Source organism: Ursus maritimus, unplaced genomic scaffold (assembly GCF_017311325.1).
Source record: "Ursus maritimus isolate PB19 unplaced genomic scaffold, ASM1731132v1 scaffold_10, whole genome shotgun sequence".
Taxonomy (NCBI): Eukaryota; Metazoa; Chordata; class Mammalia; order Carnivora; family Ursidae; genus Ursus; species Ursus maritimus.
Genome location: NW_024423344.1, coordinates 25120138 through 25144293, shown reverse-complemented (window position 1 = coordinate 25144293; position 24156 = coordinate 25120138). Strand labels below are relative to the sequence as shown.

The 24156-nt window shown below is 41.6% G+C and overlaps 1 protein-coding gene across 2 annotated transcripts in view; it reads right to left on the bottom strand.

Annotated features, from left to right (window-relative positions):
- Positions 1-1596: 1596 nt before the first annotated feature.
- LCP1 (lymphocyte cytosolic protein 1) overlaps positions 1597-24156 on the bottom strand; it is a 52160-nt gene continuing 29600 nt past the window's right edge. For both annotated transcript variants that reach the window (XM_008706839.2, XM_040622861.1), the window contains 9 exons: positions 23638-23780; positions 20844-20939; positions 18886-19081; positions 16776-16854; positions 16070-16184; positions 15038-15171; positions 8923-9046; positions 6075-6199; positions 1597-3354 (listed from right to left, as the gene is read on the bottom strand). In XM_008706839.2, the coding sequence (XP_008705061.2) occupies positions 3222-3354; positions 6075-6199; positions 8923-9046; positions 15038-15171; positions 16070-16184; positions 16776-16854; positions 18886-19081; positions 20844-20939; positions 23638-23780 (1145 nt within the window). In that variant the 3' untranslated portion in view covers positions 1597-3221. The remainder of the gene's footprint in view (positions 3355-6074; positions 6200-8922; positions 9047-15037; positions 15172-16069; positions 16185-16775; positions 16855-18885; positions 19082-20843; positions 20940-23637; positions 23781-24156) is intronic.

Here is a 24156-nt window from a genome sequence, read left to right as displayed (position 1 = left end):
ACGTTTTTACTATCCGATGTTAATACCTTTGATAGAGCAGAAACTTGATAAATATGTCAAATTAAAATGAACATTCTGTGCACAAAAAGTGGATATAGTATTATTCACTGTGACCTTATTTGCTGAGGGAAACAAACAGCCTAAATATCTATTTATAAGCCCCTAGTTAAATGCAGTTTGGGATACCTAGATAATAAAATACTATACCCTACTAAAAGGACAGAGGCAGGTCTATATGTATCAACATGGAACAATCACCGACATACAGTGTTAAGTGAAAAAAGTGAGATGCGAAATGATGGGTATGGAATGCTAATATTTGTAATAAAAAAAAAGTCTATGTGTGTATTATGTGCATAAAATATTTCTAGAAGGATATAAAAGGAATTAGTAACAGTGGCTGCTGACCAGGAGGGCAACTGGGGATGGGGCAGGGGGAGTGGTGGGTTGATAAACCAACTCTCTGGGTATAAGAAGAAAACCCTACGTGTAAAGTTTGATCATAGCTGTGGTGTAAATACCTCCATTGTGGCCAATTTCAAGCTCACGATGATTTAACAATGGGCTCACAAAGTTGGCTCCAGTGAGGTGATAGGAGCTGGCTTCAAAGCACATCTGCACACAGAGGTGGGAAGGTGGCCTATCCACTGTAGCCCCTTTGGTGCAATTTGAATTTCTGATGCCATTCTTGGATTGACTATTTATAACGTAACAAACTTTCAAATTTAGAAGAATTATCATGATTAGATTGCCATTAGCCTTCTCTTCTCCAAGAGCTTTAATTTTCTTTCCTTGAGAGCACCTGTTTCTGCTCTCCCATACCTGGTCGGTCTTTCTGTTAGGTGATGTATCAATGTAGTCCTGTACAAAAAGGAACACTTAAGATTTGTAGCCTCTTGATAGGTAGAGAAGGCAGCTACCTCCTACATGTGGAAGCTGCAGGAATGTTCAGGCTAGGAAAGAGCCGGTTCCAGAAAGAAGCTGCTGGTGAAGCTGGGACTCATGGTGTGAGCACAAAAACCCAGTTTCCTAGCAGGCCTGTGGGTGTGTGGATCGTCTGCTGGTCAGGACGTAACGGTGCTGAATAGACCTTTCTCCATCACAGCGGCCCACCTGAGAGGATGCTGGCAGGTGCGAAATTCCTCAGCATTCTCCCCATGTTCCTCCCCCACCGTGCCCCCTGCCGGCCCAAGTGAGGACACCCAGGCTAGACGGCAGACATCAGTTACCGCTAGCCATAAAGATTCCATCTCTAATCGCTCTAGAAGCCATCTTGCACCAATCCCCACATCTGGTTTTTGTTCACAACTGGGCTCAAGGTGTCTAACGCCAGCTTATTCTTCCGTTTTTAGCTAAAATATTTCTCCTTAGACTGTTTCCTCCGCTATAAGCTCACCCTGCCCCTGTTTATCACTTATCACACCTGACGGTGTATTGAACTTGATCAGCAGAGCACAAAGCCTGTCTTATTTAGAGGCGTATTTCTAAAACCTTGCACGATATTAGGTGCTCAGTGCGTGTTGGCAAATGAAGCTATTAATAAGTTATGCTACATTCTAACAGAACTTTCAAAAGGAAACATCCAGAGACATCTCATAAAGGGAACATTTTATTTGGAGAGATCTTGAGCATTATTTTATCTTCATTTTCCGTTAAGGCAGTAACAGTCTTCCTCGAGGCAGGTGGGGGAGAATCAGCTGAGGCTACATTAAGTTCAGTCTAAGATGAAGCCAACTACTTTGTATTCAGATGCAGCAGAAATACAGATTATGGGCTAGGAGAGGCCACATATTGGCGTCTTGAACCTGCTGCCAAGGAATAAATCCAGGGCGAGGCACTTCAATTGCTTTGAAAAATGGCTAAGTTCCATTACATGCCATCCCTGAAGAAGATACCTCGTTGATGAGCCCTTTTACCGTAATGGTGGGAGTCTAGTGTTGGTTCACAATGCTCTGTTGCTTCTCAGCCTTCCGTAGGTTTTCATGGAAATTGTATCATCTATTAGGGCTGCTCAAATTTACACTGCTCCTCTGGTGTTGTTTCAGAATTCTTTAAATGTCATATGTATATGTGTGTATGTTTGTGTGTGTATGTGTGGCAGAGGGTGTGGTGGGGGTGCTGTTCATTGGCACATACTGCCCCCTTGATCTTGGGGGTGGCATAAAGCTTCTACACTACCAAAAAAGTAAACATTGATAGTATGACCTTGCAGCAATCAGATGTACTAAGATCTAAGAGCAAATGAGAGCAGAGCCGAATTGCTTCCAGTCCCCAGACAGCCACACCATGACAAGGAGATCTAATATGCAGGGCTAAATGCATGGAGAGGCAGCACCCAGGAGGATAGATGCTTTGTTGTGGCTCCACACTGCCCCTTAGTGGTATGATGCTCAATTACACCCTCCTTGGATGTAACGGGCCTAGTTAAGAATCTCTCTGAAGGCACAGTATTCAAGATGTTAGACCTGGTCTGAGCCCAAATCCTAGAGTTAAAAAACAGAAGCTTCCTATTGGCTGATAAAACCAAAACTTACGACATTTGGGGCTCTTGTTCTGAGGAGAGGCTCTGATGATGTCTTACTTCTGTAAGTCACCAGAGACTCTTGGGACCCCAACAGCCTGACTAATCTGTCAGATGCTCCAAAGGGCCCAGACACGAGGGAGGGCAGCAGAGGTGGGCCACGGAGAAGGCACAGTCCTGAGAGAGCGTAAAGCGAAGCCACAGGAGACAGAGTTAGGAGAAGGGGAACAGAAGAAGAGGCTTGTAACAGATCAAAGCTGGCCTCCAGAAACAGGTTTTAGGACTGGTTTGATGATTCCTCCCCCTCCTGGCTCTCACCTTGAACAAAAAAGGCAGCGAAATTAGGCCAGTCTGAAATATTGTTAAAATTAATAACACCACAGCTTCTACACTTGACTAATGGCAAAAGAAGGAAGGGTGCCTAGAAGGTAAGTTTTTTTTTCCTCTAGATTTTCAAAGAAGCAATAAACTCAACAATAAAAAAGATTTGTAAGAGATTGGGTTTTGTTTGTTTGCAAAGAATGAAGCATTTTTGTTAAATACAGGAGAGGCTACCTGGCTGAACAAACATAGACTTTTTGGAATCCTGTATAATGTCACCACGCTGAAAACTTTGGAATGGCTTGAACCGTCCCCATGCTTCCTGTAGGCATCCCATGCTGAGCAGTCAGGAGTGGGTGTGTTGCCTCCCCATTGGGATTTACACCCTCTTCATTCCTTTCCCCATGAGGCAAGCGAACACTGTCATGACCATTTTGGGGTTCACTTCGACCAGGTCTTCTGGAAGGGCATACACTCTGGCACCAATTTTTCGGGCCATAGAGATGGCATATCTAAAAGGGAGAAAAGAGGAAGAATGAGGAGAGCCTGAGCAACAAAGTGTGAAGGGGACCCCTCAGGATCATAGTTATTGTCGTTGCACGTACCACACACCACATACCCTATACTAGATACTACACAGAACTCACTCTTGGGATAGCCGGGGTCGGTCACGGCATCCTCCCACATCTGCAGGCCGATCTTGGCTCAAAAAGCTCCTGACTCTTTCAGACTTGGTGTCTAGACTCATGACAATTACCACATTTATTATCTGTCTTTAGAGACCCCCTTAGCTCTTGCCACTTTGGATGCCTTCACCAAGTGTATTCTCTTGGGCTGTAGAGCGGCAGAAAAAAGTCACAGACGTGAACAAGAACATGTGCTGGGAAAAGTTGGCAGACTCCGTTTCCACCATAGAAACATTTCCACAAGGAGGAAAAGAGGGGTCATGCATCTGCCATACTTCGGTTTTATTCTTTGTTCCAATCCAGTCCTTGCCCACATAGGCATGTATTTATTTATGTTACTGTAGTACTAGAAGAGCCAGAGTTTCATATTATACGTTTTTCACATAAGGTTATTATAGCTCCACTGGAACATTTTGCTCAATTTTTAATTATATGAAGATAATTTTTATGACTTGTAATCTATTTTCAAATGAACCCACACTACTACCTGGCAATTCTTTTATTCACCTCATTTATTATCTAGCAACCTCTTAGAACCACTATTCCAGAGATTCTCCATTCTACCCAAGGCCCCATTACTCCCTCTACCCTGTAAACTAACTTTATTCTTCCTCTGTTGATCATATTAAATGAAGAGCATCAGCCATTCTTTCTCCTTGCCCATTTCTTGATCTCTTCCTCTTTATTAATTATTAAGGAAATAAAAATGTACTTTTCTATAATAAAATATAGAGGGAAGTTGTTGAAAATTAGAAATAAGAGCTTCAAAAAAATCATGCAAATCTTGCCACCAAAACATAACCATTTTTAGCATTTCGTGTAATTCCTTTTATCCATTTTTTCTAAGGAATTTTGCATCACGCCCTTAGAGACTAGTGCGTGGGAGGCTGGGCCCTGATGCCAGACTTTGAACCTCAGCTGAACTACTTAGTAATTGTAAGACCTTGGGCTCTGTAAACTAACTTAAGGAACTTTAAGTTCTTTAAACCTAATCACATTCCCCCTTCAACAACTAGGCCCAAGTTTTTTTGTTTTTTTTTGTTTTTTATTTCTGGGTCTTCATACGATTCCTCCCTCTACCGGGAGTATTCTTTCTGCCTCCTTCACCCGTCTACCTCTACCTCCTTCTTACTTGTCCTTTCAATTCATCTCATCTTAGATGTTATTTGCTCTGTAGAGCTTCGTTTCCCTTCCTGCCCCTTCCATAGCACCCTGAATCCCCCATCTATCCCATCCATCCGTTGTAATTACCATTTATAATTCCAGCACACAAGGAATACAGCCCCCCACACACTCCCAAATTGGGAACAGAAAGAAGAATACTATTGAGGTTATATATATACAGGGCTGCTGGGTATCATTCAACTTGTTAATTCTGGAACTTTCTGATGGATTGAATTGTGTCCCCCCCCACCCCATAAAAGATATATGGAAGCCCTATCCCCTAGTAACTCAGATTACGACCTTGTTTGGAAAGAAAGTTGTTTCAGGTGTAATAGGTTAAGAGGAGGCCATGCTGGAGTAGGGAGGGGCCCTAATCCAATGTGACTAGTGACCATAAAAGAAGAGAAGAGACCCAGACACACACACAGAAGGAAGACAGCCATGTAAAGTCACAGACACACAGGGGAGGTCATGTGGAGAAGGAGGCAGAGACTGCAGTGATGCATCTATAAGCCAAGGGCTGCGGGCCATCACCAGAAGCTGGGAGAGGGGCAAGGGAAAGAGTCTCCTTCACAGCCGCAGAAGGAACCACCCTGCCAACATCTCAGTCTTGTGCTTATAGCCTCCACAACCGTGAGAGAATACATTTCTGCTGTTTTAAGCTGCCCTGTTTGTGGTATTTGGTTATGACAAGCCTAGGAAATAATACAACCTGCTCCAAGAAAGGCACCACTCCAGAGAATAGGGCAGCAAACTTTCCGTAAAAAACCAGGAAGTAAATATTTTAGGCTTTGTGGGCTCTGTCACAACGACTCAACTCTGCCCTTCTAGCAGGAAGCAGCTAGAGAAAATATATAAATGAATAGGCATGGCTATTCCAATAAAACTTTATTTATAAAAGCAGATTACCATCCAAATTTGGCTCATAGACTGAAGTCGGCTGACCTGCACTCTACAGGGTAAAGCTGCCCTCAAGCAGCTGCTCCCAGGCTGGTAAAGACCCTGGTCTTGAACTCCAGTCCTGCCCAGTCACATCCATGGATAGTCACCAATGGGGTGTTTATATATGGGCCTGGCATGTACTTTATTCAGGAAGTCTCGCAGAGATTACAACTAGGAAATGGGTTTTATGAAAGTACAGGCTTGCTTATCAACGGGAAGAATATTCTAAATGTTCTTTATCTTGCTCCCATTCTAACACTAGGAGTCTTAAGCTCCTATTGTACAATATCTAAAGTAATGATGATGGGACACAGTAAGTAAGGAGAAGAAAAAGCAATGAGTGCAATAAACCGTTTGCACAAAGGCACAAGCAATAGACTTTATAGCTATCCATTGCCAGTTGGGCCCTCCCCTTCCCGGCCTCAGATTTATTTACATACTTTGCATTGTTGAGTTTCTCTTCATCATTCAGGTTTTCTGTCTTCAGAAGGTCATAGTTGATGGAACCTGGTTGAATGGCATCAATGAGATCCAGAACAGGCAGACTTGTGCTAATCTTCGGGTCCTGCACAGAGAGAAAGAGTTAGTTTCATCAGTATGCCCCCAAGTTACTTCTGTTCAGCTCAAGGGAAGTGGGTGGCTCTCTCCTCTTAAGTACATAAGATACACAGCCTGGTCTGGGAAATGCCACAGCCTTCCACACGGGGTTTCAAGTCAAGTTTCCACACGGGGTTTCCACACGTAGTTTCAGTAGGTAGGGGCGTCACCCACTTCCTCGTGGCTCTGTAAGTGGAGGAAACCCACTGCCTGCCAACAGGCAGGGAGGGAGTCATTCTACATAGTGAGTGGAAGGAAGTTTGTAAGACATCCCAGAGCTGACTGGCAGGGATCATGATGAAGACGCAGCTGGGCAGGAGCTCCAGCACATGCGCCTTTCCTGGAGACCTCAGGGAAAGAGTAGAGTCCGTAGGTCCAAGGAGGCGGTTACGGCAGATGTGTGATTAAAGGCAAGGACAGTAACTAGTACCCGTCGGTGCCTCATGGCTTGCCCAGCACTTCTCATGGGTCACCTCACTTGTCACCATCAGCCTCAGGTCTAGGCATCGCATCTTAATGGACAGTGAGGAAAGGGAGTTTCTGAGGTTAAGTGACTTACAGGTAAGGGGTGGAGCTGGCATTTGAACCTAGGTACTCCGACTTAAGATCCTGGGCTCTTTCTTTGGCATTGTAAACATTCTCATGTTCACACCTAGAGCTGTGACTGCTCCCATCTGCTCTCCCCTCTCTTGGGCACCTGTGAGTGTGCGCATGGAGAGGCGACGGCACGTGACCCTCTGAGCACAGTCAAATCCAAACACTGCACACCTTGAGGGTCCAAATCAGAATGCATTCTTAGCAAGAAACAAGCTACAGGACCCCTGCAAGATGCTAGGTCTCTAGCATTGGTTCTCTGGAGAAGAGGAATGATATTTTAAAAAACAGAATGGGTCCATTTTTATTTACTCCTTGGTAACGTGAGGACTATTACAAAATTAAAATCAATAGGTCATCGTAATCCAATTTCCAACATTAGCCTAAGCTTCTACCTCCATAGAACGTTTTGAAGAGCCACAAGGGAAGCAAAATGGAGAGAACTGAGTTTGGCCTCCTCGCCTGCTTTCTGCCCACACTCTTGTCAAAGCGCTGACAGGCAGAACTGGCTAGCAACTGGCAGCATTCATAGACGAGGAGGGGACCAGGACTAGTTCCAAAATGGCTAATCAAGAGTGAGTTGTGTTCATTTTTTTTTTTTTAAGGGTTTCACTTAAAAGGAATGTGGGGCTAATTGATATTTTCCTTTTTTTTTTTTTTAACTTAATCAATTCTATAATGACTTTGTCAGAAGACAGGAGAAATTAGCCCAGAGCGACACAAGGAGTAAAAGAGCTGTCAAACATTCTCCAGAGTCCCCACGAGAACACCCCCGAAGCCACAGGGCGACATAATGGGCTGCAGTGGCAGCTGTTTTACAGAGAGATTGCACCCCTGGGCTATCAACCCGATTGCTACACATAATGCTTCAGTGACCTATAGATACACGCTGCTCTGTAACCTCACCTCGCAGGTAAAGGCGCTTTCTGCTCACTGATGGATCATCTCCTGCAATTACTAGCTGTAACCTCAATCACTTGAGCTCCAGTTTCCTTACCTATAAAATGAGGTAAACAATAAAGCTGCCTTCACAATGTCTGTGAGAGGACATGAGGCATTACAAACAAGGAGCCCCTGGTGCTCAGGGCACATTCCATATTCAGAGTGCTCCCAGATTTGGCCTGTTGTCTGCTTTTATAAATAAAGTTTTATTGGAACACAGCCATGCCCATTCATTTATATATTTTCTACAGCTGCTTGCTGGCTACAACAGCAGAGTCCAGTCGTTGTGACAAAGTCTGCCCTTCCAAATCTTTTTTTGGAAGAACTTGCTCACGCCTCTCACCAGCCTCTGCTCCTATCTCTGCTCAGCTCTCCAGACTGAAGGGTAAGCTGGAGGAGAGACAGAGATGGCCATTATCTGTGACGAGCTCACAGGGAGTGGACGCTCCTGGTACAGCGCAACTCAGAAATACTGTCTGCTCTTTTTGGTGGGGTGAAATTTCAATTTTTTTCCCTTGATTTTGAAGCAGAAGACTGAATCATGACAAACTGCCCCAGAAATCATGTTAATACAAACTCTGAAGGGGTCCCTCCCCCTAATTCCTGACCTTTAAACCCCCCAAAAACATAGTTAAGACAGCACAGACATTATGACATGAATCAAGTGCTCAAGTCCCTAGAGGAAGGACCCAGCTAATGTACGAAACATGAGTTAAGAAATTTAATACAGTATAATGCTGTTTTTAATAAAAATGGGATTTGGATACAAGTACACAACTGCTTTTCCCCAAAAAACACCACATGGGGGATCTTTTAGCATTTTACATTCCACCAACATTATAATAATCTGAATCATGAAGCTGTGTTCATTTTAAAAATATTATCATATTTTATGTTACTTGGAAGAAAAATGCCTACAATAATGTGTTAAAAATGATGGGTTTTTAAAATTAATTATTACGGGAGAAAGTGACAAGAAATTTGTCAATGAAATGGCCTGTGAACACCAAAACAATAATGGGTCATTCAAGCAAAATCAAAATTGGAGGGGGAGCCTCAGACAACTCACACTGAAGGTCACTTCAAAATAGAGTGAAAACAATAAAGATAAGCATAGAGCTCGGGGGGCTGTGAGCCGCAGACTAAGACTTTTACCTTGAAACTAGAGATGGATGAACTTTTCATCGCTTCCTTCAATGTTTCATTCACCCAGTTGACAATAATGTCATCGTTGACCTTCTGCCCGCCTCCAATTTCTTCAAGAATATTCAGTGTGTACCTGAACAAAAGCAAGAACGATTTCCGGAAAAAAGTTGCTAAGGAATTCAATAACACAGAAAGTAGCCCGGTAGAAATGTTCTTTTCTTTCTAGGTATGCCTCGGAAGACAGCCTGGACACCATCACGTTTGTGGGAAAAAATAAAATAAAAACATGATTTCTTTTTAGAATAGAACTTCAAATGTAGCTGTATGGTTATTATTGTGAGATGCAGAGCAAATACCTCCCCCTAAGCACTGTCATGGCTCTGGGTAGGAAGGGAAAACAGAAGAGAGGGAAAGGAAAGCAAAGCAAAGGATTCAAGCCAGTGAGACTTTCCTTAAAGGAACCATAAAGATGGAGGGATAAGTCAATGTACGAAAAACCCAAGGCGCCAACATAATAAATGAAAAATATAGAAGAGTTTCCTTCTTATACCATAAAAGTAGAAATATTAGGAATACACAGACCAAAGTTCATCTTTAGTCTGAGCACTTAAGAATCACCTTAGATGCATAGTGTTGTAAGAATTGGGTTTTTGGGGACAAGATTTAAAAGATGCCTCAAGCTCTAGTAAATGAGAGAGTAGAGTGGTAGTTGCAATAAACAGAACAATTTCTCCCACGGAAAGCAAGGAGAAAGTCAAGATGAGAAATGCTTAGTCTGGGCCCAGAGATGGGACCAAAGGCTAAGGAATTAATGGGTATGAATGGGATAAGGCTTGGGTAGATTTTCAAAATAATCCTATCCTGGAAAAAGGCACTCATTTTGATCAGTTCAGAGAGATGATGTTTTATGGCATCACTGGCTTCTTGTCTCCTGATGGTAAGCATGGGTATTGAGTTACGAGGATTTACCGGAACAGGGGAGCATTTCCGTCTGGTGAACGTGGTGAGAAAAGGCAGGTGAGTGCACACTTCATCCATCCTGTCTATGTACAGCCTCATGGGACAAATGGAGTTTGGTCTGCTGGAGGCTCCACTCTTCTCAGGGGTGAATTCCCACTTCCCTTTGTCAGGACGCCCATACCGCTTTGTTGACAGTATAGGGGCCAAGGGCATAAAGATTATTTTGAATTAGCAGATTCGGGAAAAGCTCTTTACCTCCCTCCAGACCTGCCAAAAAGAATTTAGATAGAGGACCTACTCCAGGAAGAGAGCTATCAACATAGATAATTGCATTCTACTATGAATGAGGTATGGTAGACAGGGGGGACCTGTTTGATCAAAGGCCTGCTTGTTCAAAGTCCTCTATGTCCCATGTTTCTGAGTGGCCCACCAAACACCCGTTTACCAAACATTTACTCTTTTCATCTCCCTGTGAATTACATTCCTTTCCTTTGAAGTCCCAGACACTGCCCCTTCTCCTTTGTCCGGAATGATGTACAACTTCATTTTGCCTGACCATCTTTGGAATTTCCATGTCTGTGTGGATTCCTGTTCATACAAAATTATATTTGATTTTCTCCGATTAATCTGTCTCATGTCAATTTGATTCTCATGCAGGCTAGAAGGACCCTGAAAGGCAGAGTAAATTCTTCCTCCCTGACAACACTCTCAAGTGGACAGACGCTAAGGAAGAAACCGGTAGACACAGGCTCACCTCGATACAAAAGTCTATCTGTGCAAACACAAAAAGCCACTGAGGAACAGGGAAACTGAGAGACATACAGAAAATCATGGAGGCAGGTGGCTGCATGCAGGGGTCTGAGTACAGCCCCTGATGGTGGCACGGAGTTCCGGTGAGTACAAAATTGCCCGTCCCCCACCTCAAGGGAGATGTGGCGGTTTAAATGGAATCGTATACCCACCCGTAAGTACAATGGTAAAAACAAAGGGAAGAAAGGATAGAATTAGGTTAGAGTCTCAGCTGTGGACAGTCCACTAAGCACTCACTGCAGATTCAAAATTTTTAAGCAAAAATCAGTTTGGCCCATGTCTACCTAGGATTTTCCTTGTGAGATAATCACTCCATACCATCAAACACGTTTTGGGGCAACAGTGCTTTTATTAACTGGAACCTCCAGACAGGATCCCAGTATCACTGGTGCTTGCAAACTGCACTGGGCTGAAAAACCGTCTGTCACAGTGAAAGGGTGTCCGGAGCCCTCGCTTCAGCCAGTGCCTGCTTCAACAGAAGTGGATGGATGAGGTGTGTGTGCGCAGCGCTGGAGGGGCTGCGATTATTACTTGCTTGCTTTCCTGCCTTCCAATGCTTGTTTGATTTATTTAACATGTGACCCAGAGGGACAAACCGTGGTGTTTTGTTTTGCAAGGACCTAACCCAGATTCACCGTCCACAGCCTCTTTGATTTGGGGTGAATTCCTCATTTGCCTGCCTCTTTGTTCATTTGCTGGAGTCTGACGTTGCTGTCCGTTGGCAGCTTACTTGCTTCCAGCTTTTGCCTCCAAATTAATACATACACAATTTGCCAGCTTTCTAATCTGAGAACGATTTCCAGGCTATTGAAGGGGAAAGGGAGGTTTAAGCACATATCTCTCATTTGTTCTTAGAAGGGGGGGAAATGACATGCCATTTATTGTCCAGATAAATGACCAAATTAGCACATCCATGCAATCCAATGAAATAAATTCCAGCTAGAACTAGCTCTAAATTTAATAGATCTGTTAATGTGTGGCACAGAGAGAAAAAAGATCCCCTCTGGTGGCATTTACATAATTATCAGTCATTCCACCACCTTCAACAGTAATGTATTTCTCTGTCTACTTTCTTATATGCACCATTCTTGAGTAAGCACTCATGAGAAATGTGATTTATTAGCCAGGTGGGGATAAGCAGCTGCAGTCTAGACCTTACTGTATATATATATATACCAGCCATCAAGTACAACATTGGGCCATGTTTCTATAAGATATACAGAACAAAGATATTACAAGGTGATTTTCAGGTATTATGAAACTCAAAATGGCATAGAGTTGGCCTGAGTTTTTTTTTTTTTATCATTAAAAGAGAAAATATCAAAGATTATCTCATATTCAAACCCAAAAGTCAACTTACCCATTCCAACTAAAAAGATTTGTTTTGCTTTTTAAAGCAATCAGTAGCCCAAGTCAGTCTATTAAGAATTAAAAACACACATGAAAGACAATAAAGAATAGGTCACACATGTTTCTGAAAACATGCTGGTGCGGCAGCCCTTAGGGACTTTCAGTGACATTCTAGATGCATGCAGCAAGACAGAAGATGGAGCTGAAGTTTCTTTAGCTCCGGAGTTTTCTATGCCAGAAGAGCCTTGTGACATCTGCCTTTAAACTTCAAGGAGGCCCCAGTTTAGAGATGGGGAGTAGAGTACTGTACTTGGTAAAGCAAGTGTGAATCAGGTAGCAAACTCCATTATGATCACATTACTTGGAAACACTAACACACTTACTTTGAGGACCATCATGAATATCAGGACCTAGAGGCAGTGACTTGGGAATAAAGCTTAAGTGCCTAGAGACACTACACACTTTGGCTTTGCCATTCACTTGTGAGACATCATGTCATGTGACATGTGATTTCTGGAACTTCCTTCCAGGTAGAAAATGAATGAAGTCACAGTAACATAGGTTCTAATAAAGGGATGTAAGATCAAGGTCAAGGCCACCAGTATAGGGGGAAGAGTAAAGCATTTAAAAGTAAACTATTTTACACTTAAAGGTTTGCTATCTTAAATTCTTCCCAAGCTCATGCTTTTGCACCAAAAATTGTTCACTTTTCTTATATTTTCTATTTATATACTACATTCTACCTTGTTCAAACAGCATTGCCACATGGTTCTCACATTAATCAAGTTTATATTCAACTCTAAAAGTTATCTAAAACTGTCTCATGAAGAACTAGCAGGAAATTCTGCTTCTGGCCATGGTGTGGTAACAGGGACCAACCTTACTCTTCTGCCTTAAGCACCCGAACACAATTAAAACACATGAAACAATGGTGCTCAGATACTGGACAAAGTAAGCACAAAACAGTGGTCCCTGAAAGAAGCAAAACAAACCTGATGAGGCCTAAGACTGTCCCAGCTTATTGTGTGAAGAGTTTCCCGGCTGCAGTGCAGAGAGAGAGAACCCAAGCAGAGCATAGCAGTACCCCTGAGTTGACAGGACAGGATTGAGAATTCAAGGAAGCCAAGGTGCTAGAAATTTGTAGGGCAGAATACCAGAGAGGAGAGAGCTGCCTGGAGAGGAAAGAGTCATCTAGAAAGAAAGCTCCAGACATCTTCAGAGGGTCTGCCGTAAGTCTTTAGCTGAGTATTACTCAATGCATGTGTGTGAGCAAACTACCAGACACTGGGACAAGAACTATCAGAAACAAATGGGCAGAATGATTCTCTGAACACACACAGCACTGGAAATAATTTGGTTCCCACCAGAGCAGAAAAATCTCATGATACCTGGAACATCAAGTTCAGTACTCAGAGATTATCTCAATATTGAGAGACAAAATTAGCTCAAGACTAATTAAACTTTTAATAAGCCTCAAAAGAATCGGACTGTATTTAAGTAACTTAACTGCATCCCAGGACAAAATTCGAGAATATTTAAAGGAATACAGAAATCTCAGCACACAGCAAGGTGAAATTCACAATGCCTCACATACAATAAAAAATTAGTAGGCATGCAAAGAAGCAGTAAAATATGACCCATAATGAGGATAAAAGTCAATTAATAAGAAACAGACCCAGAAATAACAGCCATATAATTATGTTCTATATGTTCAAGAAGCTAGAGGAAAGAGACACGGGAGACACTGAAAGACCCAACTCAAATTTTTATACTTGAAAACTGTAATGTCTGAGATTAAAAAAAGAAAACATATACACTGGATGGGATTAATGTAAGATTAGACATTACAGAAAAAGAGATTAGTGAACTTGAAGACAAAGCGACAGAAATTATCCCAAATGAAACATAGAAAAAAATGAAACAGAGGGGAAAAATGAATAGAGTGTCAATGAACCTTGGGACAACTTCAAATGACCAAATATCTGTGTACCTGGAGTCCCCCCAGAACAAACTGGGGTGCGTGGTACAGGAACTATGTTTGAGGAAATAAAGACCAAAAGTTTTCCACATTTGGTGAACACTACAAACCCTCAGATTCAAGAAGTTCAACAAACCTCAAGCATGAGAAAGACCAAAGCCCATTATAATCTACTTGCTTAAAACCAGTGATAAAGAGAAAATCTGAAAGTAAGCCAGAGAAAAAAAAAGACATTATATACCAAGGAGCAAAGGTAAGAATGACAACAGATTTATCATTGGAAACAATGCAAGCCAGAAGGCTAAGAACACTATCCTTAAAGAACTGTAAGAAAAAAACTATCGATCTAGAATTCCACAGTCAGAGAAAATATCTTTCAAAAATGAAAAATGAAATAAAGACTTTTTAGACATCTAGAAGCTGAAATGCTTCCTCCCCAGTAGATCTGCACTGTTAGGAATATTTCAGATAGAAGGCAAATGATAATCAGCAGAAATCTGGATCCACACCATGGAAAGGTAAGCACCGGAAATGGCAAATAGGTAAGTATAGCACACATAGCACATTTCCCCCATATTTGGAAAGCCTCTTTAAAGGATAATTGACTGTGATTTACACATATGAAAAACAAAACGTTGGAAAAGGATATGTCATGCTAAAATTAAATCCAGAGAAAGCTCGAGTGGCTATATTTACATCAGAAAAAGTAGATTTCAAAGAAAATATTACAAGGAATAAAGAGGGTCACACCATAATGAAAACAGGGTGATTCGTTAAGAGGACAAAAGCATCTAAAATGTTTAGGAATCTAAAAAAAAAGTTTCAAAATATCCAAAAGAAAACTTAAAGACCTGAAAGGAAAAAATAATAACAAAAATAACAGGAAAATAGCAAAACATTCCTTTGGTTTCAAGTTTAGCTTAAAATACCATTTTGCTGGTTTAAATCACATTCCTGAATATATGCTAGTATTTTTCCAAGTCAATAATATACTCAATAAAAACTCATTTCCTTGAGTTATGTTACCTTCTCATTAACTGCCAAATCAAGGCTAATGTTAGAGTGCGGTTTCCTTCATTGAGATCTTGTCCCCCGATGCCAACGAGGGAGAACTTAGCTTGATTCTTCCCCAACTCCACTGCATAGTTACAATTTTCAAGCTGTTAATGAGCAAGAAGGAAAACATTCTAAAGTCATCATCTCTATGATGAGAAATACCGGATAATAAAAATAAAGACACAAAATGAAATAAATATTGTCAGACTGCATGATCTCTCAAGTCTTGCCTGGTTCTGCAATGCTAAGATTCTAAACTAGTCAAAGAATTTACATCTTTTTTTTTTTAATAGAACCCCTCACTTCCACCAAAACATATTCATAGTGTACTGTAAGTATAAAACCAAAATGAATTTATCATTATGAACACTGTCATGGCTATATCGTACTCCAGAAATAGAGGGCCATGCTTAGTGACCTGTCCATGATATTCCTAAAACAGCTGAATTCATGGAGATTGATTGTCATGGAAAATCTGGATTCTCCATCCTACATGCACATAATGGGCTGACATGTGGATAGTATTCCCGTAGCTACGCTTGGATCATTAACAGCCAAAGGGACAAGGATTGGTGAGAAATATGTGTGCCAACCCCATCGCTGCTTTTACAGAACAATGTGTTCCCACTGTGTGGGCATTAGACAAACTATTTGTACAAGTCAAACTGTCAGTGCAAAGCTCTAATTCTTTAGGAAATTAGAATAAGGATCCTGCTGGTGGAAAAGCGACCCTGTGGCTCTGCTTGTTCTAATTACCTTAATTAGAATTTTTACATCATAATGTTTAAAGACATCCAACATGGAATTATAAATAAGTAATCAACTGAAATAACAGACTCACTTTAATGAAACCATTCAGGCTTCTGATTGCTGTGCTATAATTTAATCCCTGGATAAACATTACTTATCTAAGTTTGGCCTCCTAATAAAGTATTCACAGGGTGCACCTGCAGGCTTGTGACTTCACCTGCCTGTTGGGACATCTGGAGAGTCACTGTTTACCTTCTTCATGTTGCCCCCCAGTTTGGGGTATGGTGGTTTGTTTACTCTGTTCCAATCAACAGGGACTTTAATCTTTTCATAGAGCTGGAAGATGACCAGGGCATCTGATAAGTCACTGAACAAAAACAAACACAAAAGAATTCTCAGATAGCCACCATTTATTAAGGGCCTACCATGGGCAGGCACTTCCTTACACATCAGCGCAAGGAATATTTGCAACAGCCCAACAGAACTGGTATCAGTAGCTCCATCTGTAGAGGTAAAGAAACTCTGACTCAGAGAAATTGAAGAAACTTATGCAAGGTCTCTCCCAGGTGTGATGACCTATGCCCCTGGAGCAGGAGCATGTTGCCTCCAGGAAAAGAAATATGGCTCCAACAAATGGCATAGGAGACACGTCACCATAAACTCAACATTTTTTTTTGTTTGGCCTGCTTAGGAGCAGATCACAGGCTTACAACGTGTAGTAAATCTGTCCTTTTGCTGGGTTATGATTTTGTACTGAACACACAGCAAGGATGGTGTACGGAAGGGAGTTTCCCAGCTGAAGAGCCAACACCTGCAGCTCCATTTGGCATGAGCCCCCTTCTCGTCAAGGTGCACGCATTTGTGAAGAGAATTGCACACCATACAGATATTTGAAATCCTGGGGATCTTCCAAAGTCTCAGTGTCTCCCATTAAAAATGAGTCCCCACACGTTCTTACCTGTACAAGTGATTGACTCGAGGGTTAACGCCCAAGGAATTCATCCAGTTCCTAAACGTCCGCTCTTCTCTTGTCTCACCTAAATTAATGAAGACCCGTTACCTTTCAGGCCCCTAGAAAATATGCCTTTTTTATGATCAAGGTTTAACTATAGAGGCTATAATAAAAATTGAACCTAGAATGAAAAAGCTTAATTCAATAAACCTTAATGGATTTGGAGGATTGTTATTCTGTGTTCGTTTTTTCTTTTCCAATTCAATGAGTGTTTCTATGCCAGTGTTTCTATTAGTAGGGCACAAGCTCCTGTGTGGGGAAGCAGTTCAGAGTTGGCCCCCAAAAGCTTACATTCTTTCAGGAAAAACAAGACTTTCAGGCATCTAAGTGAGATCATGCAAGCCCCAGGGCTAACACATGAGGTAAACATATTTGCTAGTTGAATTGACATAGGAGAGAGAACAGTTTGGGAGGGAGTAGAGTTTGAGCTTCACCTTCTAGGGCTAGAAAAACCTGGACCAGAAGAAAAAAAGAGGAGAGGACTCGAGGGAACAGGAAGTGGTGGGAAGAGGAGACAGCATACACAGGGGCATAAAGGGAGCGACAGGCAAGGTCTGTATTAAAACCATTAGGAACTCATTTTTTAGGGATCTGTGTGATACGCGGAGATAAGGCCGCTTGGTGGCTGGAACCAAAATTGGGGCTCTCTGAATGCCAGCCACCAGATTTGGGTTGATACATTAGACAATGCCGGTCATTATAGGTTCTTTTTTTATTACGACAATAAATTCTTGCACAAGGCAGAGATATAATGAAGGTGATAGTGTGATGTGCCTGGCAGCCGTGTGTAAAACTACTGAAAGGCAATAATTTAAACACGCAGAGGGGATGGTGTGTGCCACCCACGCATGGGCACGTTCAAATGCTTGATAAATGGAGGAACAGGCCCCTAAGACCTATTGAAATGGTTGGTGTATGATTTAATAAGAGTCCACAAAGCAGGAAGGAAAAAATCACAATCTAAAAGCTGTTCTGCAGGAAGAATTATTAGTATTTACTAATTCAGGAGATCTAGGGGTGAAGAAGAGGAGGAAAATATCAAAGTGGGACCCGGGGTTTTGGTGACTGAAGAAAAAAAAAGTGGTATGATTAATGAAAATGGAGAGTGTCTAAAGGAGATGGTGGGAGGGGGGAGGGCCGAAAGGCACCGCAGGGAGGAGAAATGATCAATTCTGTTTTGCATATGCTGAATTTTAAGTGATAGCAAAGGAACCAAATGGGGATGTTCTAGAGGCAGCTGCAAGTGGGTGATTAGAGGGGTTGATGTATATACTTGGTTGTCAACAAAATGCCTGGACCCCTGGCCACAATTTATCAAATGATACAAATGTAGCCCTGTTGGAATACGGACTGCGTTTTGCACTTCCAGTTCGGGTAAAGCATTGCAGGGAGAAAAAAAAAAAAAGATCAATCAATACTTTAAATCTGGATTTCCTTTCTTAAGCGATATTCATTTAATATTAATTTTGTCTTGATTTCTTTTGTCTCAACATTGAAACTAATTCATGATGGAAAAAAAGAAGTACCTGATGATAGTTACACGCTTTTCATCCGATGTTAGGGCTCTAACCCCCAAATACAACTTAACTCTGCCCCACCCCACCTCCCAAATCCAAATCCAAGAAACAACCCAAAACCTCACTAAGCACCACTTAGCATGAAGTTAAATATTTTTAGATGATGAGTGGCCGCAAGCTCTTGCACGAGGAATTAACACTCAGTCCATTAGGTACATAAATTAGGTTTTTGGAACTCGGGATTTATTTCGCCTGATAATTAAATGCATTGTCTTCCCTAAAACATTTAATTCTGATAACGGATGAAGCTTATGTATAATGGATGTGATATAATGGTATTTGATTATTCCTGCTTGGCTGTAATTGACTTGATTAATCTATTTATTCTCTTTGTTATATACCAGAGAATTGATGACCTGTTTGCAAATCTTCCCCAACATGTAAGGGGTTTATATTTGCTTAGCAGGTCATTTCAGACTGCCCTTGAATTAGAATGGTGAATGCTTTTCCGAAGCTCTAAGCAACAGGTTTCCAGTTACCTTCAAGAGCCCCCCAGTCGATGTCCTGGTTCTCTGGTTTGTGCAGGGCAGGGTATCTGTTAAAGAGGTTGGCGATGAAAGCCAAGTTCAACTTGGGGTTCCCTCGCACAACGTCGGTGGCTGTGACAAACTGTCGGCAGCCCAGCCTCTCTGCCTGCTGCAACATGCATTCTGCCCTCTGGATGTCGTCCTTCTCCTGCAAGGAAAAAGGACACGTCAAGGTTGGGCCAAGGCTGTCCATGCAGAAAGGAGGCAGGCATAATATGAATAAGAAATGGGAATCTTACTGCCAACCTCAGTGTTCAACCTCAGATCGCCACTTAATCATAACATATGATTACTTATATTTGCCTGAACTGAAATTAGCAAGTAAAAGGTATCTCAGAAATAGAGAAACTGAGTCTCTCATCTCTATACAGAACCATGTCAGATGAATGCTTGGTTGCCCTGTTCTTAAAGAGATTCAGTAGATTCTATAATCTGATCATTTAAGTTGATCTTAATTATTTTCAACGATGAAGCTTCTTTTTTATTATTTGCTTACACAGACTCTGTGAGATTTCATCTACCAAAAGGGTTCGCTTATTGTCATAAATAATACTCCTATTGTCAGCTCATCAAAGACATTTACACCTGTCCGTAAGAACTTCGGATTCCTATAGCCACCTTCCCCACACGGAGTTGGTGTGCGTGTGACTCAAACACAATGAATGTGATCAGTAAGTTGAGCTACATACTGCCATTGATGAATCTATAGCAGCAATTTGGCTTTTGCAGACTTCAGATTGAGGGCCTGATATGTTAAAAGTCTATTCAAATAGTTCTAGAGAATTTCCAGTCATTTTTAAGTAGACTCTTAATCAGAACATAAAGTTTTTTTGAAATGTGGTCCACCATTCTTAAAACTCTTACGAGTCTATGAATCCACCAATTTTCAAAACACAGAATTTTAAAGTATTTATTAATATAATGCTTACTAGAAGACACTGCACATTACACAGTTCATGAACTTGTCATTCGGGAATGAGTTGACTTTAATATTAACTCACGGGCTTTAGCTCTAAGGATATCAAATGAGGCACAAGAATGGATAAGGCAACCTTTCAAGGTGAGTATTAAAGTGTTGGCAAAACCAGTTTTAACATCCAGACCCATGTGTGCTGTTTTTAAGAACTCTCAAACCAGGGACTTCTAAGAACTCACACAATCCCACGCAGTTCTTCCTTCCTATTACTCCCCAATGATGTAGGGAGGTAAGGTTGGGGCTGGGTGAATGTTGGAGCCATACTGGATTTGAATCCTTTCTATGACATGTACTGGCTCTGTGGTCATGAGATGCTTACTAGCCTCTCTGACCTTCAGCTTTCTCAACCATCAAATAGTTATTAACACTTAGCTTAGTGATGTTTACAAGGTTTAGAGGCCATGTATGCAATGTGCCTGGCATAGTACCTTGCACATAGTACCAGCAGGTGGGGTGTTGTCTCCTTATTACTACCAGAGGAAAAGGACCCCAGCCTTGGATCAAATAACTTCCAATAATCTCTCATATTAAGTAACCCATCTGAGACTCAGTATTTCATTGATAAATTGAGAATTTATTTATTTGTATAAATATCTCACTGATCTCCAGAAATAATACTCAGGCACCTAAAAATAACATAATAATACCTCCTGGTGTCCTTGAGTCTCTTAAATGATGAGACACACAGATGTGCCTAGCATGGTGTGTGGCATTTGACTGGCATTAGTTTCTTTCTTTCCTTAATGTCTATTTTCAGATGCAATTTCCCACGATTATCATCCAAAACCATTAACGATTGTTAACAATTTTAGCAGGGCTTTAAGCAGAGATATGCACTCATGGAACCCCAGAATCAGGGTCACGCGGGGCCATGGAACTGCCAACACAAAGGCAGCACCACGTTCTCTAAACACAACTTGGGACATGGCCTTACCCTTAGTCCTGACATGTCAATGACAACAGCAGGAATACCTTCTTCATCTCCTTTTGGAGCCACCTGTTCAAGCAGGTGGTAATAAGCTTTTGAGTCCTGCGAGGAAATAAGAAATTACAATTTCAAAACAGCACAGCTAATTACATACTTAGCACAACAATAATTTCCCAAAAGCAAACATATTATATTTCTTATCTGACTGTCACTCAAGAATGCAACTTAATTAACAAAGCTGGAAGCATTCACTAATTTGAATTTTCTATTTCTGTTTACATATTATACTGGACTTTCTTTTTTAAAGGAGTATAACAAATATAGGATATACACAGAAGCAACCCAAAGAAGCAAATGCTATTCTGTTGTTCTTAGGGGAGAAAAATAAATCATTTGTAGGTATTAAATTGTATAAAGGAAAATACATATACCTTTATATTGCTGTAGAAGTCAGTCAGCTAAGATTTAATTTAAAAAAAAAAAGTGACAGAAAAAGGAAGCAGAAGTTTAAAGCAGAGTTTTAAAATACATTTAAACGGACAATCAGCAAAAGAAAAATAAGGATTTCCAAGACAGAAGGTTGAAGCATTAACAAGCAATCTCTATGCAACAGGAGATATTAAGATGACAAGCTCATTTAATGTTTATCAAGAAGCTGGAAAAAATGTTTAAATTTAGTAATAGCAGATTGGATACAGATATTGAATTCTCATGTTTTCCTAGATTTACAAATATGTTTATTGATGAAAAGAATTCACAGAATCCTAGTCTTAAAATTATAAATTTGTGCTCATTCAATAAAAGCGTACAGATATTCCGGTAATTTATTTAAATTATTTAAGAGCCTCTTAATTTCTCTTTATGACTGAAAAAATCAGCTGTTCCTCTTTTTGTTTTTAAAACTGGATGAGGCCTGGGAACAGCAGAGGTATGCTCCCTACTTGCGACATTAGAGACATTAAAACAAGAGAAAGCCCGCCACTGATGTTGCACCTGGGGAAACTGATTTTCACCTCTCCCTTCCACCCTCCCCTTCTCTTACTTTTCACCGTAGCTATTTTGAAGTCAGTGAAAGTTCTGTGCAGGTGTTGGGCACAAATCAAATCTGCCTACCACGTGTTACATCTGCTTAGCTCTGCTAAGTCTCCTCTCATATTATCTGACCCTAATAAACCTTTCTCACTCGCTCCAGGGCGGGTGTTCTCCCCATGTTTGCTGACTTTGTGTGATTTGAGGGCACTTCCCAAAGCTGCCAGATGCTCAGACATCCGTCACAGCACTGACCTTGGGCAGGATGCAGCTGTCCCCTGGTGACAGACACCACCCCTGTCTATGCTCAGCTTGCCAGCCACTATGGTTATTATTCTAAAGAACACAGCTTTTTAGTGATGAGAAATTCAGATAAATTTTATGGCTCAGATGAAGAAGCCTCATTCTGGCTGAAAAGCTTGAAAATTTTGGCTGAAACAGGTACAGAGCCTAACTGTTGAGCACCAAGGAAGATAACGAGACTGTCCAGCTCCTGTTAAATCCTCATTTGGTTGGTGGTGCTACGCCATCAATAACCAGTGAAAGTGGTGCAGTTAGAAAAATGCATTTGGCATCATTAGCTTAGGTGCTAAGGAATGGGAGACTTCCCATCTAGAAGCTTCCGTCTAACTAGCACCATGCCTGGCAGCCATTGAGTCCATAGCAGGGGGAAATTGTCACTCAAAGGAATATAAGCCTGGGTGACTCTTGGTGAGTCTTGTGACCTTTCCTCTGACGCTCTTTGGAGAAGATTTCTTTTTAACTTTCGAGAAAGTGGAGACTGAAAAGTTTTTCTCATGCTGCATCCCAGTGTCTCACACGGCTCCTTAGGCTCCTTCTGCCTTGGCGCATCTGTCCTCAGTGCCAACAGCTATCTTTCACCTTGACATGGAACTTTTCACCAACTGGAAAACCACAGGGCATGCTTCCCTCAGCCTTTCCCCCCTTTGGATCTCTGCTGTAGTGCTTGCCCTTCTACCTGCCCTGGGGGACATTCTCATTGCAGATGGTTTCCCGAATCATTATCTTTTAAAAAACCACTCTGGCTTCTACAAATGAAAACCTTCCAAGAAAGTCACCGGTTGTTTTAGGGAGGCAGTATGTACGTGCTCCAGTACAGGGACCTTGGAGGCTGACTGCTGGGTTTGAATCCTGACCCCGTTCCCCAGCTATGTGAACCTGAACAAATTACTTAAATTCTCTTCTACTTCAGTTTCCTTACCTGTAAAATGAGAAAATCATAATCTTTATCTCAGAGGTTTATTGTGAGGATTAAATGAGCCAAAACACATAGAAAGCAGGTAGAACAGTGCCTGGTATGCAGTAGACCCCGTGTTTGGTATTCTTAGTATCATTAAGAGGAATCCTCACTTAATTTTTTTAAAGGATTCCCATCTGATGCTCCCATCAGATGCTCCCTGATTTTTGATAAAATCGGAAGGACATCACAGTCCTACACATTCTCTCTTCCTTGAAAAGCAATCTGACCTCTTGCCCTTCCTCCCTCTACTTACTGTTGCCAGTAACTCCAGGGGAGGCCCATCTCCCTTTGATGCTGCGGTGGCTAGGACTTTGGACAGATCTGCATGGGGCCCAGAGCCAGAGCTGCACGGGGACCCGTGAGAGGAGCGAGCAGCTCCCACAGCACCAGCCACCCTCTAACGAACTCTAGAGCTTCTGAAGTGACATAGCCGAGGCTTTGTCTTTTCTCCATGAATGCCCCAATTCCCCTTCTGTGCTGTGGCGAGCTGTGTTCAGATGGCACTCCTACCTTGATGTCAGTACTGAAGTTGCTGATTTTGTTGCAGCCTGCATTCTCCAGGTGGTAATTAGCCCACCTCAGCAGGAGCTCCTCGGGGGAGAGTTTCATCAAGTCCTCCAGACTCTCCCCTTCTCTCAAGAGAGCAATCAGAGCTGAAGAAGGACAAAAGCAGAAGAAAAATAAATACAGGGGATATTTGAAGGGATTAGTTAGAACTTCAATTGAGCTCTGCTGGAAAGCTGACATAGAATGTTATTTCTCTGGGGTAACGGTACTTATAACTCTTCCTATGAAATAAACACTTTATCATCATTCCCTAAAAAGAAAGGTATTGAGAGCTTATCTATTATCCTCATTTTTTAGGTGGGGAAGACAAGTCACCAGCGAATCTCAGTGCTATGCTTAAGAATACCTATAACCAAGATGAGTAGGCTCGGAATGCTCCGTGGGCTGTGTCAGACCACATTTCACCATATGACAACAGTTCTGCTTTTAAGAGATCAATTTTGTAATAATGACAATTGTCTC